The sequence below is a fragment of the Taeniopygia guttata genome, chromosome 12, assembly GCF_048771995.1.
Source record: "Taeniopygia guttata chromosome 12, bTaeGut7.mat, whole genome shotgun sequence".
NCBI lineage: Eukaryota > Metazoa > Chordata > Aves > Passeriformes > Estrildidae > Taeniopygia > Taeniopygia guttata.
This window is the reverse complement of record NC_133037.1, coordinates 12,527,298-12,549,870: the sequence shown is the minus strand read 5'-3', so window position 1 is coordinate 12,549,870 and position 22,573 is coordinate 12,527,298. Positions and strand designations below refer to the sequence as shown.

At 35.9% G+C, this 22,573-nt stretch overlaps 1 protein-coding gene across 17 annotated transcripts in view; it reads right to left on the bottom strand.

Annotated features, from left to right (window-relative positions):
- The window catches only part of ERC2 (ELKS/RAB6-interacting/CAST family member 2), a 404,176-nt gene that overhangs the window by 271,107 nt on the left and 110,496 nt on the right, over nt 1-22,573 (bottom strand). For all 17 annotated transcript variants that reach the window (XR_012057919.1, XR_003962561.4, XR_003962563.4 and 14 more), the window contains one exon: nt 18,686-18,853. Coding sequence is in view for 1 of the 17 variants with exons in the window: in XM_030283350.4 (XP_030139210.1) it covers nt 18,686-18,853 (168 nt within the window). In the remaining 16 variants the exon portion in view is untranslated. The remainder of the gene's footprint in view (nt 1-18,685; nt 18,854-22,573) is intronic.

Genomic DNA, 22,573 nt, shown 5'->3' with positions numbered 1-22,573 from the left:
ATAATCAAAGAAAATCTTCCATGCTGTAACAATTTGCCTTCAGAGATACGCATTAAAGTGTAAGAGAATTTAAGAACCTGGAAAAGAGAAATTACCTAAGACTTCTTGGTCATAGCTATTGAAACCATAAAGCCATATATTTAAACTTAGCAGAAAGTATTTCCCTCTCTTCTCTGTATTTGAGTTGTAAATAACTTGGGACAATAAACATTTTGTAACAATGGGGTTTTTACTCCAAAAAGTCACTTTGCTCTATTCTAAATTTCTACAGGCAGAAGTCTTTGAGATTTGTTTCATATTGAAGCACAGACCATGTCAATTCCAGTGAAGTAGATTAGTAACATAAATTTAGTCTTATATAAATTTAAAATTGAAACTAGGAGAGAAAACAGAACTTCTGTATGTATCATTTGCATTAATTACCAAAAAAAAAAACCTTTGTATTTTAAGAAATTAAATAATATGAAACAATTTTCCAAATACTGTTACAGTCTATTTTAAATAAGTAATGGCATTACAAGAAAAAGGGGTTTAATAAGCAGCATTCATCCAACATGAGCATTATCTATGACTACTTTAAAACTTAGTATTCATTTTCAGACTTTAGCTTCTGCCTTATAGACATAGATAGCAAAAGACAAAAGTAATGTAACTATTAATCAAAACAGAAAAAAAAGGCATAGTACAAACATAAAACTAAATGGCTACTTACACGTAATTTATTTTTATTAATAAGACATATGGTAAATGTTCTGGCTCATATGGTCCTTTTCAGAAACATTTTAGGATATCCCAGAACATGAAACCATCTTTGGTAGTGACCCAGCAAAATAGATGTCTACAGACATCCCAATATTTCCGTTTTGGTGTCTGTGGATGTGTGCATGCTTAATTTGTAATGAAAAAGCTGGAAAAAATTAAATTACCCTAGCATTAATAAAAATATTACTATCTGAGTAGTAACAGTAGACTTAATACAGAGGTATAGTTTTTGGAGAACACTATTGATTTTTAGCAATATTTTTTTTAATCAAATGGTGTACAGTTATTAAATATCATATCAGGCAAAATATCTTAAAATTAACAGGCTCTACAGGAGCTATTTGAAGTTTCAGTCTATGGAGTGAGAGGGGAAATTTTCCTTAGAACAACAATACTACCTAAGTGCAATTCTTAGTTTAAGCAGAATTTCCAATAATAAAATGAGCCCATTGAAGAACAAATTCTGCGTCAACAGTTTGACATTGCAGATTGCCTTTGGACTTGAAAGAGACTGCCCCAAAAGTGCTTCCTAAACCAGTGCCAGTTACTTTCACTTTTTATTCAAGTAGGTAGATGGACAAGCATTAACTAGGAATATTTTTTTCAGAAGTAAAATACTACATACTTTTAGATTCCAAAAATTAAAATGTTATGTTAAAAAATTGTCTTATAATACACAACTCCTTAAGCTATTATAGACCAGGGGGTTGCTGCTTGCAGCTGAATATGTTCATTAAAGTGTAAGATTTGTACTAATCTTCTCCTTGACTAATTTAAGTGGAAAAAAAAACTTGTTAATCTTAATTTTATAATGACATGATAAAATACTCTTGGATTCCATAATTAAATATCCACTAAAGTGCTTGATTATGTCTCAAAAGAATAACACTTCTTCCTGGTAGCTGCCTATTGCATAATATATTCTCAATTTAAAATCTTTCCAAAGTGCCTTCCTATTACTACCTTGAAAATTTCTATTTTCCAAATTGAATTTTACTTACTTCAGATTACAATAGCAATCATAGGTCAATAGTACTTTTTTTATATTCTTGGGTTATTTTGCCCCATGAGGCTTTCTTCAAGGCCAGAGGTTCTAGATAGCCCAAAGCATATGGCCAGCTCAATCCTACTGGATTACCAAATCAGAGAGAGTAAAGGTATTTTTAAAGTTGTCCATAAATATTACATAGCCCTTTAGGTTATGTAAATAACATCTCCAACTACGGATATGCTGTGTGCTCGTGGAGCAAGCAGTCTCCAGCTCAGTAGGTCTGCAAGGTTTCCACAAGAGGCGATTGATGTGTCTGAAGACTTTTTACCTCAAGCTGCCTTTAGGACAGCTGAAAGGGCCCCAGTGCAGCTGCAGAGTGACTGCAAGGTCCCAGAGGAGCTGCTGGAGCAGCTCAGACATCAGCCCCGCACCAGCCCAATGACAGGGGAACAGAGCAGTGCCATGAGCTGGGAGTCACCCACTGCCACCTCCCAACCTAACCCCAGCAGGAAGAAAATAATCCTTCCCAATCTTATTCTACTTGACAAGCTTAAAAAACAGAACTATACATAAAACCAGAATTAAAAAAAAGGTAATCAGGGCCCATTTTTCCTGATGTACATTTGCACTGCTTCCCCCCAGAATAACAGCAATTCAACAATTTTTAAATTCTTTAAACTCATTTTTTGATGTTAAGATCACACAGCTGATGAGATTAATACTGAGGTTTGAAGACTTAATTTTATGGCTGATCATTATTTTGTATCTATATTCTATATATGTCAAACTATTATATTCTGTATATTAATTTACATTATCAACCACACGATGGTGTCCATTTTATTCAATGCACAACCATCACCTTCCTTTTTCCTTTGTCTGAAGTTCCTGATTTTTAATGCAATCCATCTCTAAAGAAGGAGCAAGTGCTTTGGGCCAGAAGGACGATAGTTTACACAGTATTTAAGCAAAATAAGGCTTCAAATTCTAACTGGTGTCTAACTGAACACTAAAGCTGTAGTAGCAACCAAATATGAAGAAAATACAAGGCAAAAAAAAGCAAGTTTACCCAGATGCTGATATGTGGAGATGGGAATTTTCACGGAACTAATTGAAGAAAATAGAACAAGCAAAAAGAAAGGAAAGGCATAAAATGATGAAGTATAATGAAATAATTAACACTGACAGCAGAAGCCCAGCTGTGGGGTTCAGCCACCTGAATAGCACTGAGTTGCTTTTATATTGTATGTTACTAAAAATGTCACATTTTCTTACAACAAATCTCTGCCCTAAAGATTAAGCAACTGAGGAATAGAGGAATATTGTAAGATCTAGAAGACATTTTGCTGTAAACAGTTTAGTCCCATATGTTCACTCTGATAGTCTACTCAACACATCCACCACAGTATAGTCATAAAGCTGCAAATGTAAAAAAATTATATTAATAAAGACATTAAATTTACATTGATATCAAGCTTCTGAACAGCTGTTACACAGTAATTAAACTTTCCCAGAGTATGCTAAGGAAAGTAAGTCAGTCTGTGGTAGAATTCAAAGATCTACTCATATAATGTGCAAGTATTTCCCATGTCATTATTTGTTCTGTATGATTCAGTTTGTTAAATGCATTAACTGAGGATTAGAGAATACTCAGGGAAAACAGTACAGAAGCATAAAGTATTATTACAGTATATTTAAAAATCCAATAAGATTGGAACTTTATCTCAATATAAAATACATATATCAAATACTTTTGGAGAGAGAAAAAAAAACAAAAAAAAGAATCTACGAACTGTTGATCACTAGGGAAAAATATGTGTCATTTACTGAGATATGCAGTAATATTCTCTGGTCAGTACCTGTTATATGTGGCTTTAAAAAAAAATTGTCTTTTTTCCATGATTGGAAACATCAATTTACTGTCTCATGTGCACATAGAAACTGAGAGCATGCTATTGCATCAATAAATAGAAGTAAAAGCAACTAAAATTGGAGATCAAAAGTGAAAACCATCTTTTCCTCTTCTTCTTCCAAAACAAGCATGTATATTTGTTTTATTGTGCAGTCACTAAAGGAAATAATTCATCCACTTTTACTTACTGTAAGATTCTATATCCTTCCATAAGACAGGATTCAAAGTACAGGTACAGGAAGGATTCAGAGGAATCAACAAGCATTAAGAAAAAAAGGAAGTGTGCTGAGTTCTCATACAGAGAGCAGAAGAAAACTCCCCCAGGGCTGCTTAGGGAAGAGCTCTGCCCTCAAGTCAGCTGATACTTTTACAGGGCTATAAAAGCAGGTCAGTGGGCAAAGGAGCCAAGAGAGGAGAAGGCTGTCACAGAGAAAGGAGCTCCTGGACTCAAAGCTTGGCTTTTGTTGCCAGACTCAAGCTGAGAAAGAGCTGGAACTTAACGCTAAAATTAACCTTCACCAGGAAGCTAGCCAAAAGAAGCCTGGGCTGATAATATCCACTTGTGTATCTGGAAATACTCAGTCTCTGTCTCCTTCTCCTCAGGGGCCAATAAATTCTCTGAACAAAACAGCTTGACTCTTGGACTTCTACACAGGACTCACAATCTTGTGAGACATCCATTGAAAAGCTTTTGCTCTCATTATATGTATTTACTGTGATGTAATTCAGAATGCAGTAGTTATTTTCCAGATAGTAAATACAGAAATACAAAATAGACTAACACATAATTCCATTTATGACGAGAGGAGGCAGACATTCATTCTTAAGCTAATGCTTCTTATAATGTCTGTCTCTAGATATGTGGTGCAGATTTTCAACCTGGGTTGGTTGGGTACCTACATCTCACGATATTTTATGAGTTACAGGCTGATCACTGAAATTTTTTTGATGTCTAGCCCAATTTGCACATTGAGAGCACCTAAACTACTAGTACTAAAGTTAACCATGAAAAATCATACCTTTCTGGTGCTTGAAAACATCTGGTGATATTTTACTCATGGCCAGTTTTGTACTACTTGGTGTATACCCATATAAAATCGGCTACGTTGGCTTACACAAAAATTTTTTAAAGACTACTTTGCATGAAAAACTGTTATACTGTGTCATATGCCAGTGAGAGAATACTTCATTACACTGTAATGTAAATTCACATGGAGAAAAAAAAATAAAGCTGCTTTGGCATTCTTATACTTTTAATAAAGATCACTGAAGTTGAATGTGATTTTTAATGTGTATCTTGTCATTCCTACTGTGTCTGTATCAATTGGGAAGACTTGGGGGCCTCAGTCCAGATTGAAAAGTTACAGCACATCTCATATAAAAGTTAACAGATGGTGAGAAGAGAGAGGCAGCTGACAAGTTGTGCAGACAAGTGTTGGGCAATAGGGAACACTGAAACGGAAAGCTACAAAAGAAATAGAGTAAGAATAGGCACCTCAAGAGGCTGCAGAAAGAGAGCAGAAGCCAGTTCGACAGTAGCTTGGGAAGTTTTCCAGAGCAATGAACACAGAGAAATCAAAAGGCTGGACAAGAACAGGGAGAAACAAAAGGTGTATGGTGTATGCTGTACTTTAAAATACAGAAATATATTAAGGGAAATACATGTAGTAGAAAATAAATATTAAAAAATTAGAAACATAAGCTGTGAAATAGATGTCCAGCCTTTTCTAAAAGCAGATTTCATTTGGATATCCAAAGTATTACAAGAAAAACACTAAAAAGCATATTACCTTACTTTTAATTTAAATTATTTCACTTTATAACATGTTATTAAAATAAATACAGTTATTAAAGAGCAATATAGTCATTTTATATCCTTAAGAAAATGTTTAAGATAGGAAAACAGAAACACATCCAAAAAAAAAGATTTTCATTACAGAAAAGAGACATAACCTTGAGTTCCGAATAACAGGCAGAAACCTTACAAACTGCTTCATTTCAAAGTGAAAAGGTTGAGCAGGTTGTGATGTGGAAAGGCTCGAAGCCTGACTTGATCCCTAGAGAAAAAGCAATGTTTTCATTCAGTGCAAGAATCTCCTTCAAATCCTGCTTGTGGGCAGTGGAACATACTGTAATACCCTAAGATGCTTTCCAGGACTGCCTATGTAACCCAGCAATGAAAAATCTATGATAATTGAATTTCCTTTCTCATTTGAAGGCTATCCAATCACTTAATAGACGACCTTGTCAATCTGATGTCATGCTACTCATTTTCTAAGATTTACACTCTCCAAAATAATTTATCCTCATTTGTGATATTTATACCTTCAGAATGTTAAAATAAAAAACTAAGCTCTACTGACTTTAGACAGATACCCAAACCCAACAGGTCTTGACCATTCTTCTTGTCTGACATTCCCATCCTTCTTCTGACCACAAGATGTCTGAAATCACACATGGTTTTTCAGGTGGGATGACACAAAAGTCATTTAGAGAGGAGTTATCTTTTGCTCCACTACCCATTATTTCTGCAGACAGAATATTGGCAATTTTCACTTCCACATCCCATTCGAAATATTTTTCAAAACTATATTAATCATTGCCTTCAGCCTCCTAGCATTAACAATCCAAATTTCTTTTTAGGCTAGTCATCATCTCCTTTTCTTCATCTGTATTCAAAGATGGTTGGGTTATTTTTTTCCCTGATTGAAACAGTAAAGAGTATTTTCTAAATGAAAATGCTGAATAAAGTTATATATGAGATTAAAGATATATAGGAGATAAAAGTCATTCTCACTCCAAATAAGTCCCTCTCATTTTAACTACAGTTGTTTTTATTCTTTTTGATCACTCTTCAAACAACTTCAGTGATTTTTTTTATTATCCAAAGTATTTTTTTCACTTGTATTCTTGATCTCTTGGATTATTTTTTCATATGTAATCCAGAATTATGATTTATAATGAAATATTTCAAATCTAGAAAGTTGCTGCTCCACTGAAATACCATATACTTGATGTTAGCAATTCAGTTAAGGAATTGACACCAAATTTAAACTATCATAATTTGCAGTATCCCAGTTTTTCTTGCCTATTTTTCATATTTTAGGTTATGCACATATGCACTGTAATACTTTAAAAATATCTGCTTTATTTTTGCTAACACCACTATATATTTCTATTGATGGCTTAAGGTTACTCTTTAAAACACCAGCCTGAGTGAAAGAAAAGAATACCTTTATTTCCTTTCCTGGAAAGTTTAAATAGATATTTAACATGCTTTGTAAGGTTTGAATTTGAAACTCAATACATTTCCCATTTAAACAACTCCTGTAGTTTTGATTCCAATGCAAAGCTATAAAAGATACAAGAGTCTAGACAAAAGCAAAATAAATGCACATTCAAACATCATCACACTGCTCCACAGGACAGTGTAACTGAGATCATAAACAACTCCAAAAATAGCAAATGCCTAATCCCAACATGCTACAACTAATTCTGTCAAAAGACCTGGCCATTAATTACATTATAACCCTAATTTTGTATCTCCTTATATGAACAGTTTTGCAACATCCCTTTCACACAGAACTGTGTGACAATATTACACATATTTGGTACAAAGACTTCAAAAGTACAGAAGATAATTCACTCAACAGATCATGTTAGTTTTACTTGGTTGTTTCAGAGAAATCCCAGTATACTTTAATTAATTGAGAAACTTTCAGATATGTGTGCTGCTCCAAATTTCAAACAATAAATTAATTGCATAGAACTTGTAAGTAACAGTTATTTCACACCTGAAGGGAAAAACATTGCAAGTATTGTCCTTTAAAATTGCTCAATCCTATTTAGTACTTAATTACTTATCTCTTTCCACCTCTTACAAATTTTCTTGATAATTCCCATATGTTCGATTTTCCAGTTTTCTTATAAAATATTCTACTTAATAATATAATACATCATCAACAGAGGAAAAGTATTATACTTTACACTACTTTATTCTCAAATTAAGACATAAAGGGGGCAGAAAAGTTGACAAGGGAGGAGGGATGCCCTAAAAATTGAAATTAATTTTAGATTAAAAAATTCTTTTTAAAATTTGTAATAGCAAAAAAAATTATATTGAAAGTAAAAATAACAGCCCTGTCCCCCCACTACTATCAGTAACAGCTATAGGAATTTAATACAGCCATGTTTATTTCTACTATAAAAACACCTGGCCTTCAAAATCGCATTTAAAACATTGTAATGGAGAATCCAGTTTCACACGGTATCATTTTATATGAGTTTCCTGAAGTACCAGTGGTAAAAAGTAGGAAAAATCCCCAGAGCAGCAAAGCTGAAATGGTTAGGCAGCAATTAATCAGAAATAATAATATTCTTCCAATTGGAAACTTTCCCTTTAGCTACTTGGTTTTAGAAACCATCTATATTCATATATAAGAGACAGTGGAATACATTTACATGAAAGAAAAGCTTTTGCAGAAGGATAACAGATCCCTGCCCCCTTATTTAGAGATGTCTTTTCTAAATCATTCTAAATTAACATATGGTCAATGTACATAGGTTTAGACCCATTAAGAGTTGAAGTGTTCAAAAGGTTCATTAGAGAACTCAGATTCTTGTTACTATGAGATGTAATTTAATATTCTCACTATAGCTGCACCAAAGACAATGCACATATTGAGTTTCACCATTAGTTACTGCAGGCCAGGCACAGTCTTTAGACATATAAACTATAAAGCACCACTAAACTTAAACTGAAATGTTAAACACATCAACTTGGATGTCTTTAATCAACATCTGCTGAACAGTTTAGTTTCTCTATAGCAGCAAAGGTAAGACAGCAATGCTTTTATGGAAATGTCTGAATAGGCAGTAATCTGTAATCTGATACAGTTTTGTGTTTAAGATAGTTTGCTTTTGGTATGAAAAATGTCCTTTAAAAAGTAAAATGATTGAATTTCCTTTATCTTGTATCTACTCAAAACCAGCAGGTTGGTATGTTAAACTTAGCCTCACTCTAATACCATCAACGACACAAAAAATAAAGGAAAAGTTTTATAAATTACACCTATGAGAGAAATACTTTTTTCTCTGAATCAGTTTTCATTAGGACTTTAATGCCTACAATTTGTTAATCAATTTAGCCAATCTCATCCATTTTACTTCCTTCAGGGTTTTTTTATTTATTGTAAAAGCTTTGATGAAAGGATCTATGAAGAACACTCTTTCCCTTCTGCAATTACAGGAAAATCCTGAAGACGCATTTGAAGGTAACCTGCTGCTGCAATGTCAGTGACACTGACATACTATACCAAAATAGGTCATTTTTTTTCTCTGATTTTAGTTTCTTTGCTGGACAATGAGAAGTTTCAGCAGCTGTCAGATGCAGCTCTCTCCCACTGAGCTTCATGTTCACTCCATGAGCCATGTGCCCCTCTGCATGGAGGGGTTTTGCAGACACTGCATAAAACCCTCACAGGAGGGGTGAGTTAGGAGCTTCAAGTTCAGAACAAGGACTTGAAATCCTTTAGAGAGGATGTCTATATCAATGTATTACAGACTGTATCAATATATTAAACAGATTGACTATCTGTACTTCTGCAAGCATTAGAATCATTACCAATTAATTTTTGTCAGCCTTTCTCTTCAAGAACATGCACTTAATTTTAACTGTAGAATTTTAACTAAAAAATTTGAGCATCACTTGGCAATGAAGCTACAATAGTCTGACACCAACTCCATTTTCAGTGTCTCCCATTCATATGGTAGATACTACTGACAGTTTGGAATTGAATGATGACAAGGACATATAAAGACTAATGGAAGGTGTTGCAATCCAAAAATTTCAAGACAGAGAATGAATTATATTACACTTCATAAATTGACAGTACATAGAAATCAGTAAAAGTAAGCAAACAATGAGAACTGATGAAGACAAAATTTCATGCAAGAAATTATTGTAATTCTAACACATGACAAGCTCCCAAGGACAGTTTACAGGGGTGACCGCTTTTGCAACTAAATTAACAAACTCCAGTTTTCTATTACTATATTCTAATTCTATATGTTGAAGTTCTTCCCATTTGATCAGCTGTTTACTATCCTTCCAACATTCAAATAAACATTCAAATCAAACCATTTATGGTCCCCATGACAGCCACAACAAAATCTCAGACTTAACCATGAATGAAGAATTTGGGATAGGACACAGCAATTTGGGATAGGACACAGCAGGTACTTCACTCAAATTTAAATTATGCTTTAACACCCACCCGATCCTGTCTGTCAACGAGCTTTAAGATGAAAACTTGACAGATTCCTGTGGGACTTTAGCAGCTTCTCCCTCAAGATCAGCAGAAGGATCTACAGAGAGCAGCACGCAGAGGTTCCCATGGTGTACAGCCACTTTGGCACAGAGTTAAGCACAGAGCAATAAAAGACTCTGTGCCTTTCTGGGGACATTAAAGCAGATTTCTGCTGTCAAATTAAGGTATCTCCTAGGCAATAAATATAGTGCACCTGATTTTTCTCCCTGATAAGTAAGGGGGTTGCTGGCATAATCACCTTTAGCAAATTTACTGCAGATTTATTCTTAAGTGAATGGTAAATAAGCCAAATATTTCTGTCGTATATGAAAAATTACACAATGTTATGCCATTTTTATTTTTTACTTCCCAAAAACTGCTTCACTCCCTACTCTTTGTTTCACTTTGATCTTAGCACTCTGCCTGGCTGGGCGTTAAAAATTAAAGTCAGGTGTGTTAGAAGGAAGTGAATTAGATTCAGATTCCATTCTAAAGTTGGACTTACTCTACTTATAGTCAAACATACCACTGCTGATTCTCCAACCAAGAAATACATACTGCTTGGCAACAAGAAAATTATCAAAGCAATCTGACCAAATTGGCACCTCTAGCTTCAGCCACATCTGGTAACAATAATATGAAGGGAGAGGTACGAAGATAACAATTCTCATTTATTGTTACCATTAAACTTATCTGCATGCATACTCTGAGTCTTTGAACTCTGTGATTTCATAAAGGCAGTAACAGCTCCACTCAAAGGTGAAGGGTGATGCTTTTCCAAATGTGATTAAATACCCAGTTTACTGAGGTATGAGTCTCTAGTCCCAGAATGCTCAGTCAGGGGAACAGCAATGGAATACCACCAGGAAAGCACAACTGCCAACATGAAGGAGCTGTAGCAATGTGTTAATTAGGGTGGCTGATCCTATGCCAACGGAAGAGTAGAGTTTTAATATACTAGAAAATTGTTAAAACCCAACTGCTAATGTATAACCCTGCTTTTTATATTTAGTAGGAAATGTTTCTTTTTTCATTTCCAGATATAACAAACTTGCATATACATTAGGTAAAGCTGCAGCTCAAGTGTAACTGCCTACCCCAGCAAGTAGGTGAACAAGGGCAGTGGATCTATTTATTTCATGATTAGGCAAGGATGGTTTATCCTGGTTAATGTTATTCAGTCAATATATTGCTGAATATTTTGCACATGAAACTATAAAAAATAAATCTCAGATGATATCATACATAAAATGTATCATTTCTGAATCACTTCAGATTTAAACCTGTCTTCTCATAATACTGCATATAATTAACAAGCTGATTAATTTATTTTCCTAAGGAACATTTCATGAAATTCTGATTTGAGATGTGCCTATCCCTGTGAATCCTCCTCATCAATGTCTGTGTCAGTCACTGAAGGTGAGAAGCCACCCAACCTCCTTTCTCCCCGCCATAAATCACTCACCTGGAGCATGGACCTTGAGAGTTTCCAAGAAAAACATCAGCATGTAATAAGACATACAAGCCTTTTGGGCTTGTGCAATACTTTGTTACACTCACTGCTTCTTGGGGGATCTGATTTTGTGTCATTTCTATGAGTTGTCAAAGATTCAGGGCTAAACTGCTGGCAGGTACAAAACCAGCTGAGTCTGTCATGTTGAGACAGTGGGGAAATAGCCAGGCTGCCACTCAAAGATGCAGTTCCAAGTGCAGGGAATTACATGAATACACCCTCAGTCAGCAGCTAAAACTTCTAACTGAGTCATGACAGCAGGACACCTCCATGTAAAATTATTCTATTACACTTATAAAACTTTCCCTTATAATTTTTAATTCAAATTAGTAGACTTCTATTACATTTTCAGGAGAGAAATTTCATTTCTTCCAAGAAAAATATTTTTCCTCGAAATAGTTCTGATTTTCCCTGATTCTTTTTCAGATATATATATAGGTAGCCATCAATTCCCGAAATAATTATTTTAAGGACTACTGGACCTCCAAAATATGACAACTTCCCCTTGCCTTTTGCCCAGTCACACTACACATAACTGAACTCTTTCACACTTCAAAAGAAATTTCCCCAAACTCTATTAAAAAGAATATATTACTCTTTACACAGCTTAAAATTCCCAGCATGTGAGTTGGCTATTTTCTCAGTATGAATAAAACTTAATGTCTTATTTAAAGATAATTTTGTTGATTAGTATTGACATTTCAGAGCTGAAGGGCAGCTTCCTTCCCGCCAGCAGCACTGGTGTCACACCAGCAGTGGGAAACCCTTATGTAAGTGCCTCATTAGGCTCAGTCCCACTTTGCAGATGACACGCTGTGCCTGGGAGCACTTGTGTATGGTATGAACAGCCTGAGAGTTCAACAACCCCATTCTCTTCATCTCTGAGGAATCCTCTCAAAGCCAGCTAGCATAACTTGCTCTACAATAACTTATTATTGTAGTGTACACAATTGCAGTCAGTATTTCTTCTTACTTGAGAGTCCATCATTTACAATACACCCGATATTCAAAAATTACCATGTTTACGGAACTGGAATTGCATAGAAGTTTTTAAATTTTGTAATCTCATGAACCTCTATTTGAGAATTTGGTGATTTTCTCCTACAGAGGTAAGTGCTTATTTTCAAAAAGGCCAGTAAGCAGAATGTGTCATTCATCTCTTCTCCTTTTGAAGTGTAGGTTTGAAAAAGAACAGCAGGAGTGAGCAGGTCACAAAGAACAAAGCGGGGGAGAACAACACAATTCTGGACTTCTACCCTCAGTGGGTCCCAAATTCATTGGAAAGGACAATCCATTCAAGCAAAGGCTGGAAAACGATCTTGAATTTCAGTGTGCAAGGACCTAGACTCATAACTGTGGTTTCAGACTGGGTGAACATTCAGGTTGACTTCACTAACTAAATGTATATTGGGTCACATATTTCTAGTGGTCTTTTATAAACTGTAAAAACTTAGTAGCATAGTGTGTTACAAAGAATGGGAAATTAGGCTAAAGAAAAATGAAAATTATCCCTGCTTCTGATCTTAATGACCTTGTTCTCAGTGTCTGTGTACAGGTTGAGAGCATCCCAACAGTTGCTCTGGTTAGGCTTAAGGGGAATTTGTGGTTACTCAACAGTCCCAAAGTTGCATTTGATTGTGCAGAATCCTTGAGGACACATTTTTCTGAAAATGTATTTGGATCAGTAACACTACCACCCTGGATGAACAACTGACTATATTTAGTTCAATTTCACTTTCAGACTGTTCTGAAAAATAAACCATGATTTGGCAAAGCTACAAGCCTTAGTAGCCAACAAAGCACAATTTTCTCATACTCAGTACACTGAACACTGTACGCTTAAAATGGACATATACTACTAAAGATTCAATTTTTAAATAATATAAAAGTTAATAGTCACCATAGCAGTTTTGTGACATCAAAATTTTTATGCTACACCAGAAAGACTTCCTAATTTTATTTTTTTAACACTTAATTCTATGGTCAGAACATTGCTCTATTTTGCAGAACAACTCATTCAGAATTTATCTTCTGACTCCAGAAATACAGTAGATCTCTGATTTGTGATTGCAAAATGCCAGCTCACATAACAGCCTATTTACAGAGTTCTGATAGAATTTGACACAGTTAATAAAAAATGTCCTTTTTCATGCCCTGACCCCTTCCTGGGAATATGGAAACATGCTCCCAGCTGATTAAACTGTTGGGAAAAAAAAAATCCAAAGGCATCTTCTATCCACAATGTGCTACAGTTCTACTTGTAGCCTGGATCAAGCAATAATACTGGTGCAAATTTCTCAGCCCAAGAGTAGGACTCCTTTGTTTATCCTAATCACTCCTAACCTGACCACATGTACATTTCCTCTTTTTTAGAAGACAGTCAACAGCAATGCATCCAATTAATTGTGCAACACAATTTAGCACAAACTGGACCTAAATGCATAGTCCAGCCACTCCAGGTACAGATCACAATTACTACATGAGAACTAAGACTTTATGACATTTCCTACAAATGCTAATTAGCTGGTAGGTTAAGGCCCTTAGTCATATAGCACTTCATCAATCACAAAGATTTAACTATTAAAGATGGAAACTGTAACATTTTACATGAAAAATTATATAACAAGTCAAGGTAGAATATTATATTAGCCCCCTTTAGCTGGTGGTCTTTTATGATAGTCCCCACAAAAGAATTTCCACAAGCTCTTGTCCTAATATGATCCAGGTCTACATCCTGTACACTGCTCTTGTCTCAACGGCTACTTGTTTTCATCACTGAGACTCCTACTTCAGAGTATATAATTGTAGTTTTTAAGTATCTGTAGATTCCTAGAGAACACAAGACTCCACTTCTACCTATTGTACAAAAGGTGAAATTTGGGACCAAAGAGGGATGTCATCCAGCTCAGCACTTTTGCCCTCCACCTTACAATTCTGCCACATTCATAGAACTGGAACGTTCTGGTAAGAAATACTTAAAGATGTCTGAGGTCTGCCCCTCTGCATGCTAAACTGACAGATATGAGGTGTAAGACTAGCTTTGCCAGGTTAAACAAGGCTATTAAAACAGCATACCCAACTTTACTGGCATTAAAAAGTAACAGTGGTGCCAAAGGTTCTAAAAGAAAGAAATATTAAGTAATATTGCACCTCTGACATTGACATAAGTTTATTATTACTCCATGCCAATCTACCTTGATCCAAATCCCCTAAACACATGCTGCTCCAGTGCTGGGCCTCCCTTAAGCCTGCAAATCATACTGAATAGTGCAGCAGTTTTTCAATTTGGTCAAAAATTACACCCAAATCTCTGCACAGAAGGACAGTGCACCATCAGATCCTTAACTAGCCCATACATTTTTCTACATCTTGTTACCCTGTGTTCATTTCTATGGCTTCCCATGGGCCTCACCACAACTATTTTGGGTTTGATTCTTCCACACCTTTGGTAGGGAGTGCTCAACAGAACTTGTCCTTCCCTCCCAGTGTGACAGCTATCCAGAAAAGAGAAGGAACTACTCCACTTTCCAAAAGGAGTTTTTCAGGGTTTGGTTTTATCTCCTTTGTAATATTTTTTCCATACAGCAGGTAATGTATATAAGAGAAGGAATACAGACTAGAAATTGCATATTTCCAAGTTACATATTCCTTCCTACTCACTTTCAGGTTATTACTGACAGAAATATTTTTAGGCACTATACACAAATTCTTCCTTCTTCAGTTACTTGAATACAACCATTAAAACAAATGTTATTTTAGGCTGAGTGAGCTACTTCAGGCTGAGTGGAGAGAGATGTAGCCATCTATCTTGCATCAACAACTGAAGGCAGGAACACAACTGGTTATTCACAAATCTCATATCAAAAGTAAACAAAACTACAAGGCTATAAAATTTGGTCCTGAGCAGAAAGAAGAAAATAAGGCAAGCATTAAAATATTACAGTCAGAAGAATCTGATGTCCAGAGAGAACTTGCAAAAAAGAACTAGAAGCACTTCATTTCCAGAAGGGTTTTCAGGAGAGTGAGCAGAACCAGAGCAGTCCTGGATGAGAGAGGGTTATGTAAACATAGGGCTGTGAGGCCCAGTCATTGTTCCACCTCCTGAGTGTCACTGAAATCCTGCTTTCCACTCCCTGAATTCTCCACATGCATATGCACAACGAGAACAAGTTTCTAAATGCTCAACGCAGACATGTCTGGCTTCCATCCCAAAGTGAAATCAATACTGGAAGATGTGACCAAAAGTTCAGATGATGAATAAAAACTGGAGGAAAGCAAAAGTAATTTGCAATCCAGAAAGAAGTAAAAGATTAAATTATAATTAGATTAAAATAAAGGATAAAATTACTGTAATTAGGATAAATTAAATACTTTTCTATAAAAATTTATTCTTAGTTATGCTTGCAATTGGAAAGGCATATTTTCAAAACTGGAAAGAAAACAGGTATATTGGACAATCTTTTTATTAAAGCACAGCATCCACTATTACACTCTCTGAAAACCCCTGAAAAGGGCCTGTTCAAAAATACTGCAATAACAAATATTATAGTGCAAGGAATTAGTACTATACATAGTCCAACATATTTCTGAAATAACACATAACCAATCTGCCTGTGCTCCAAAAGGAGTTGTGCTCCCTTTGCCAGAACACATGGACTGTCCAAGGTATGAATGCCCTGGGACACAACTTCATCTGGTGAGAGTAAAGTTATCTAGAACTGAAAGGCTCTGTGCCAAGAAAGCTTCTTGAGAAAATCAAATAGACCCAGAATACCTTCTCTTCTGCATGCAAGCACTGTGGCCCAGAGATGAGATTTCATCTGCTGCCAAGGACACTGGAATGCTCAAGGGCCCTAAGTACGAGAAGTCATGATCTAACAAGCACTGCCAAAATGCAGCCAACACTTGTGTTAACCAGACAAGTAGATTGGTTTGTTTTGGTTTTTTTTTCCAGTTGAGCGTAAAAGCCCGGGTTTGCATTGGTGACATACAGCATTTTCTACTTCAGAATTGTACACCAGGCACATGAAAAATAAATCCTGAAAGCATCATTTATAGGATCATGCTCTAGATTACTTAAATGAGGGGTGAGCAGAGCAGGACAATATTTCAATCAAATTTCTCTTTAGTCAAATGATCTGTGAATGCATATTGGAAGAGAAACACAAGTAAAATAAAGATCCAAATCTGAAAATGTGACCTAAGGGTAATTTTAAAAATCTATTTTCCAAATACAACATTCTTCTTCTATAAACAAAATAATGGTATTATGACAATCTGGCATTAGTATTTTTGAGCATGCTAACATCTACATGCTAACATTAAAAGAATATGGTTATAAAGAATGCTTCAGAGAAGTAAATCTACACATAACATTTGTGCCATAAACATAATACTTATTGGGGTTTTTTTAAATAATCATCAAAATTCAGTTTTCTCTAAGTGAACCCAGTGTTCAGCCCGCAGCAGAAAAACTAAACTTCATAAGTCCCCTAATGAAAGGAAATAAAAACCTACAATATAGAAAATGCTACTGGAAGTGCTACTTCCAGTTTTAAAAAGATCAGTTCAGTACTAGCTCCAGTTTTCCACCCAGCTGTTAGCAGGATTTCTCTCTTTGTATACTAGAGCTCATGAGGCTATGATATATTTTATTCCATGATCTAGTGAAGAGAGAGAGTGTAGTTTGAGAATGTCCATTAAGAAGCAAGTGCAAAAGAGGCAAGACCATCTGCACACCCTAATAAAATGGGCATTATTTCTTAAGAAATGGAAAGTGTTGTGCTGCATACTTCTGAGGACAAAGTCAGGACAGATAGTGCTGATAGCTCTGTGATAGTTACTCATCACAAAATTTTCATCACATTCCTCTTACTGAACCATTTCCTCAAGATCTACATACAAGAGAAATTGTAATTGTTGGTTTGCTCAGGGGTTTGGGTTTTGTTTTTGTTTTTGTTTTTTTTTTTTAGAATGCAAACAATAAGAAAAGATGCATTCTATTGTTCAGAATGCTCAAGATATGTCCAAAACTAGTTAGCATTCAGGATAAAAGCCTTGAAGTTTTCTTTCCTTTACATGATCAGTGCTGATAACAAGGCAAATATTCAGAAATAATACTAAAGTGGAGTTCTTATATTCCAGCTTTGATCGGCCTTACTTCCCAGGCCTGAAAAAACAGCCCTCTCAGTTTCTGGAAAATAAGAACTTGCCTTTTTTATTTCGGTACTTAAGTAACTGCAGACAGAAGCACAACTAGACCATGTACACCCTGTATGAATCCTGGAGGAAAACCACAGTAACATGAACTACGTACATAATAATGTAAGGAGGAGTAGACATTCTTTGAGTGGCTGTAAAAGGAGGGAAGAACAGAAAAATATAGGTGATGCCAGAAATTTTTCCTTCAATTCTCTGTATGCTCACAAGCGCATCTCTATATGGTAAACAGTGACACACAGGACACAAACAGTAGTGTACGGGACACATATGGTAGCATAAATATTTTGGTGAGTGTGAGAAAAACGATTTGGAAATTAGAATTCTACTACTGTATGCAGAACCCTTGCAGAGCTGCCTCTACAGGAACTTCCCTCCCCATTCCCCCAGGTGAAAACTGTAATGATTGAATCCAACTTCCAAAGAGAGCAAATGCAGTTAGTTACACTTGTGGAAAATTAGAAATAAGATAATTTGGCTGCTTGGAAGAAGCCTCCCTTCTTAATGTCTTTAGACCATAAGAAAAGCAGATAACTGACTTAATTTAGGTTCCTTCTTCACTCCCCTTCTCTCCACCCAGAAAAGAAAGTCGTACAGGCTAAAAATGCAGTACCCCAATCCGTTAGCAGGCCCACACATTTTATTTACATTATTTGGAAAGAGTAGTAATCAGTGTTCATAAGGATACTGGAATCCCTTATGTTGAGGGATAAGAAGTTTTATCAGGATTTTTAGTACTTTAACTCCAATAATAATGTGACAATAATTGCAGCATCTAATATTTTTCTGATATGATATAATACTATTAAAAAATGTACCCACAGATAAAAGCAAGGCATTTTATATTAGAAAATTTAACTATTACAGACTCTCTGCATCTTTTTTAATATATTAATGGTAATACACTTTAAGAAACAGGAGTATCTCCTTTAAATGTGCCTCAAAAGTTGTACAACATATCGTTTCATCAATGAACTTACCTTTTTCTGAAGGACATTAATTTTTCTTTCTTTTACTTCCAACATGTCTTTCATATCTCGAATTTCTCCAGCAAGGGTTCCTTTCTCTTCTGTGAGGTCTTGAAGTTGTTTTGTTTTTTTATTCAGAAAAGTTTCTTTTTCTTCTAACCGTAACCGCAAGGCATCAACCTACAGTAAGTAAATCAAGCATATTCAGGGTTCAGTAGAGATCATTAGCATATTTTTTTTCTATTACTCTTTTATTCACACTTGAGAAATGTTTTATTTCTCTTCAATGTAATTTTCTAAACCAAGCTCTAAAACATTGTTTTACCTATTAAACTTCTCTCCAGTGTTTATTTCAAAAGGCTCTTACCGAATGGGTCTGACTACTTCCCTGCAGTAATCACAAATCCCCGTCAAACAAAATAAGGGACATTCAAGGATTTTCCTAAGCAAAACACTCTGCATATATCACTGGTGGGATTTAAAAAAAAAAGAAAAACACTAAAATGAAGAAAAAAAAAAAACAACAAAAGTGTGAGGAAGATGGTGGAGGCATGACCAACACCATAGAAGGCTTCAAGCATCCACAGCTCTTTACTGTTCTACAGCACAACCTTTTATACTCTTCATACTACATGCACTGCCCCTGTGTGCCCTCTGTTCCCTTTGGTGGTTGCTCAGAGCACCTGGGCACTCCATGGCTCATTGCTGCCAATGCTGCTCACCTGCTTCTCACAGCTGTGCCCACTGGGGATGGGGCTGGGCCCCACTCCCAATCACCACAAACTCTGTGCCTACAACACAAGAGAATTCCAACAGCCCAGAATGTGTAAGCACCCTTGATTTTCTCATTTCTTGCTGTGTAAATATGCAAATTTGTTATTCTCTTAATACCATTCAAACAGTAATAAAACAGCAGAGATCTCAATTCTTTTAAGAAAGATAACGTGTTTGGCTTTAACCACCATTACTACAAGAATCACACTGGATATGCATTGGTACCTTCATGAACACTTCCACTGTTTACATATTCTGGTTCAGAAAAGCAGCTACAAATGAATTGCTGAGCAGCTCTCAGCATAAAATACTGGGGGGTGGGGAATATTTGGGAGTAAAGAACAGATTTCATCATGTAAGAAGTTTTTGAAAACCAAGATTTTTTTTCACTGTGAACTTCATATTATTGAAAGCTTATTGTAAATAAAATCTTGCAAGAAAACATATACCCATAAAATTTGGTCAGTGCTAACAATAATCATGGAAAGTAGAGCACAAAGATAAAGGGAGTGTAATCATTTACTGTTACAGAGGCAGGTTTCCTTGAACAGAGGCTTTTTCTGCACCTCTGAACCATGAGGTGTTCACATTAAGTGGACTCACAGGCTTTCTTTGGCTGCAAGGTTCACCACTGAGAAGTCAAGGTTTAGATTGAAAATGTATGATGTGGCAATTTAGAATAATTCTCCATCTACAAGAGAACTGCAGGCAGTCAGACAAGGGAGAAATATTAGATTCGCTAATCCAAATTTCAAACATACAAACTTTAGAAAATAAAGAACAAGAGTTAAAAGTTTGTATTTCCTAGAAATGCACAGGGTTAATTCATAATAAAAAGCTAGATGGAAGAAACTGCAAGGGCATAAATAGAAGCTTAGCAATTTTTAGTTCTGCAGATGGAAGTCAGAAAGGATCTCCTCCATTAAGCAATTTGTTCTCTAGCTAATCAGAATAATACCAAAGTGCAAAACAATCATTAAATCTATATTTATGTATATTCTGAGTTTTGTAACACTAAATTTATTCAAAGCAAAAGTATTTTCAATGCCACTTTAAAACTTGGTTTGGGACCAATTTAGATGATCTATTGGATCTCAAAATGCATGTTCTTCCTGCTTTTAAAATGGCTCATTGCCTTTCTATACACTGGAAAAAAGATTTATATTCCACTAGATTTATTTTATTTTAAAGAATTTTTTTACAATATTACAGTAATAGGATCTCTCAGTTTGTAAGCAGCATTGCAGTAAGGGATTCAGAGATGACTTTTTCAATTAGAAAACAAGAAATAATAGTAGCAGCAAGTTTTTATAAACCTAAAAGACCTCATCTGAATCTCATTGCCACATCTTCTTTATACTTAATCACTTCTTTGCTTCACGTCTGAAAGCAATCCATGAAGTCAAATCCCAGAAATCTCTGCTGGGCCTTTCAACTGCAGTTGAGGAGCTCGTCAGGACCTTGGAGCAGCTCTTCAAAAGCTGCTCTCCCCATCAGCCACTGCCAGGCTCCATTCCCAGCTGCCCCCAGACAGGAGCCTAAAGCTTCAAGTCAAGGGAGCTGGAGGAGATTGGATCCTCAGACAAACAGAGCACTGACCCCATTCCCCCAGGGCTGGGATAACACAGCAGCTTCCACCGGTCTGATGCAGCTTGTCCTGCTTGGCTGAACCCAGCAGTGTCTCAGTCAATAATCTTTTCTGCTCTGCCCATCCATTCCCTGCCCCAAGGGCTGAGGTGACAATTCTCACTCTTCTTCACAAACTTCTTCCCACACACTCTGTCAGCATGGCTCTCTAGACTCAACTGAAGAATGGGGGGGATTTTAGGCAATAAAACTTAGGAGCACAAGGAGAGTGGAGAGAATGAAATGGTTCTGAATAATAAATATAATAATAAATGGTTCTGAATGCCCAGTGACAACCTGCTAGGGAAACAGGAGCTGAGCTCCAATCCACTCCAGCTTCTCAAAATCAAATCCTGCTTTAGCTTCAAATAAAGACTTTAAAGCATAACCAAAATGCAGCTTCAATTGCACTGAGAAACAGCCAAAGAGTCTCAATCCTTTCAACCCCAATTCACACAAGGACAGTGCAATGAAGGAAAGAGCACAGCATATCCACCACAGCCTTAGGTGGCAGAAAAAAATCTGCCAAATACATATCTAGTTTCTTACATCTCCTCATCTTGAGACTGATACAGCAGAGCACTTTAATTCAAAAATCCACCTGCACAACGAAGTATTTTGATGGAATAACTATATCATCCCCAAACTAACATTTACAGCAAGGAGCTATTCTGAAAGGGGAGGCAGAACTCTGACCAGTGCCAGCCTGGGAGAGGGAATAGACAGCTCATACTGTGTGTGGTCTTGGATGTGCAGATTGATTTTCTATTCACAGGAGTGCCCTGTGGAGGTTTAGGAGAATATCAGTTACGTCATTCATTTTCTTCTTCCCTAAAATTGTCTCTCTGCTTGTAGTAACCACGAACCAAGACTTTTACATTTTTCATAATAGGAAACAAAACTACCTCAGGCTGAACTGCAGGCGACCTTTCACTATCTGTTCAGGACTAAGCGTGTATGACATCATCTCATAAGTCAAATAAGAACCTCCAGATGGCAGAAACCAAAACGCTGTTAAATCAGGTCCTCATCTTATGCATGACCAGAAGCAAAATATACTACTTCATTTTTGGCCAGATTAAATTTGCCAATATAAGAAATTGTCTCTTCTCTGAAAACGGTACTGTGAAATCACATCTCCCAAAAATAACACAACAAAGAAGTACTCTAGATGGAGCGTGCCAGCACACTATAAGCAATGTCTGCCATTTTGTTACTACCTCTTTTTCAACTAAGGCATTTTAAATATGATTTGAAAAGAAATTAAATCCGGGTCATGTTACAGCAACAGATATATAGATATAAATATTTGAAAGGATAAGGATTTCTCATACACAAAACCCCTCTCTTTGGCTTTTCACTCAACACTATCTAATTTTAAGAGTCCTTCACTTATTTTTTCCAAGCTCTTGCAGTATATTTACTAGTAAAACTTGGCAGTCTGAAGGATACCATAATTTTCAAGAAAAATAAAGCAAAACCAGATCTGATAGCTAACAC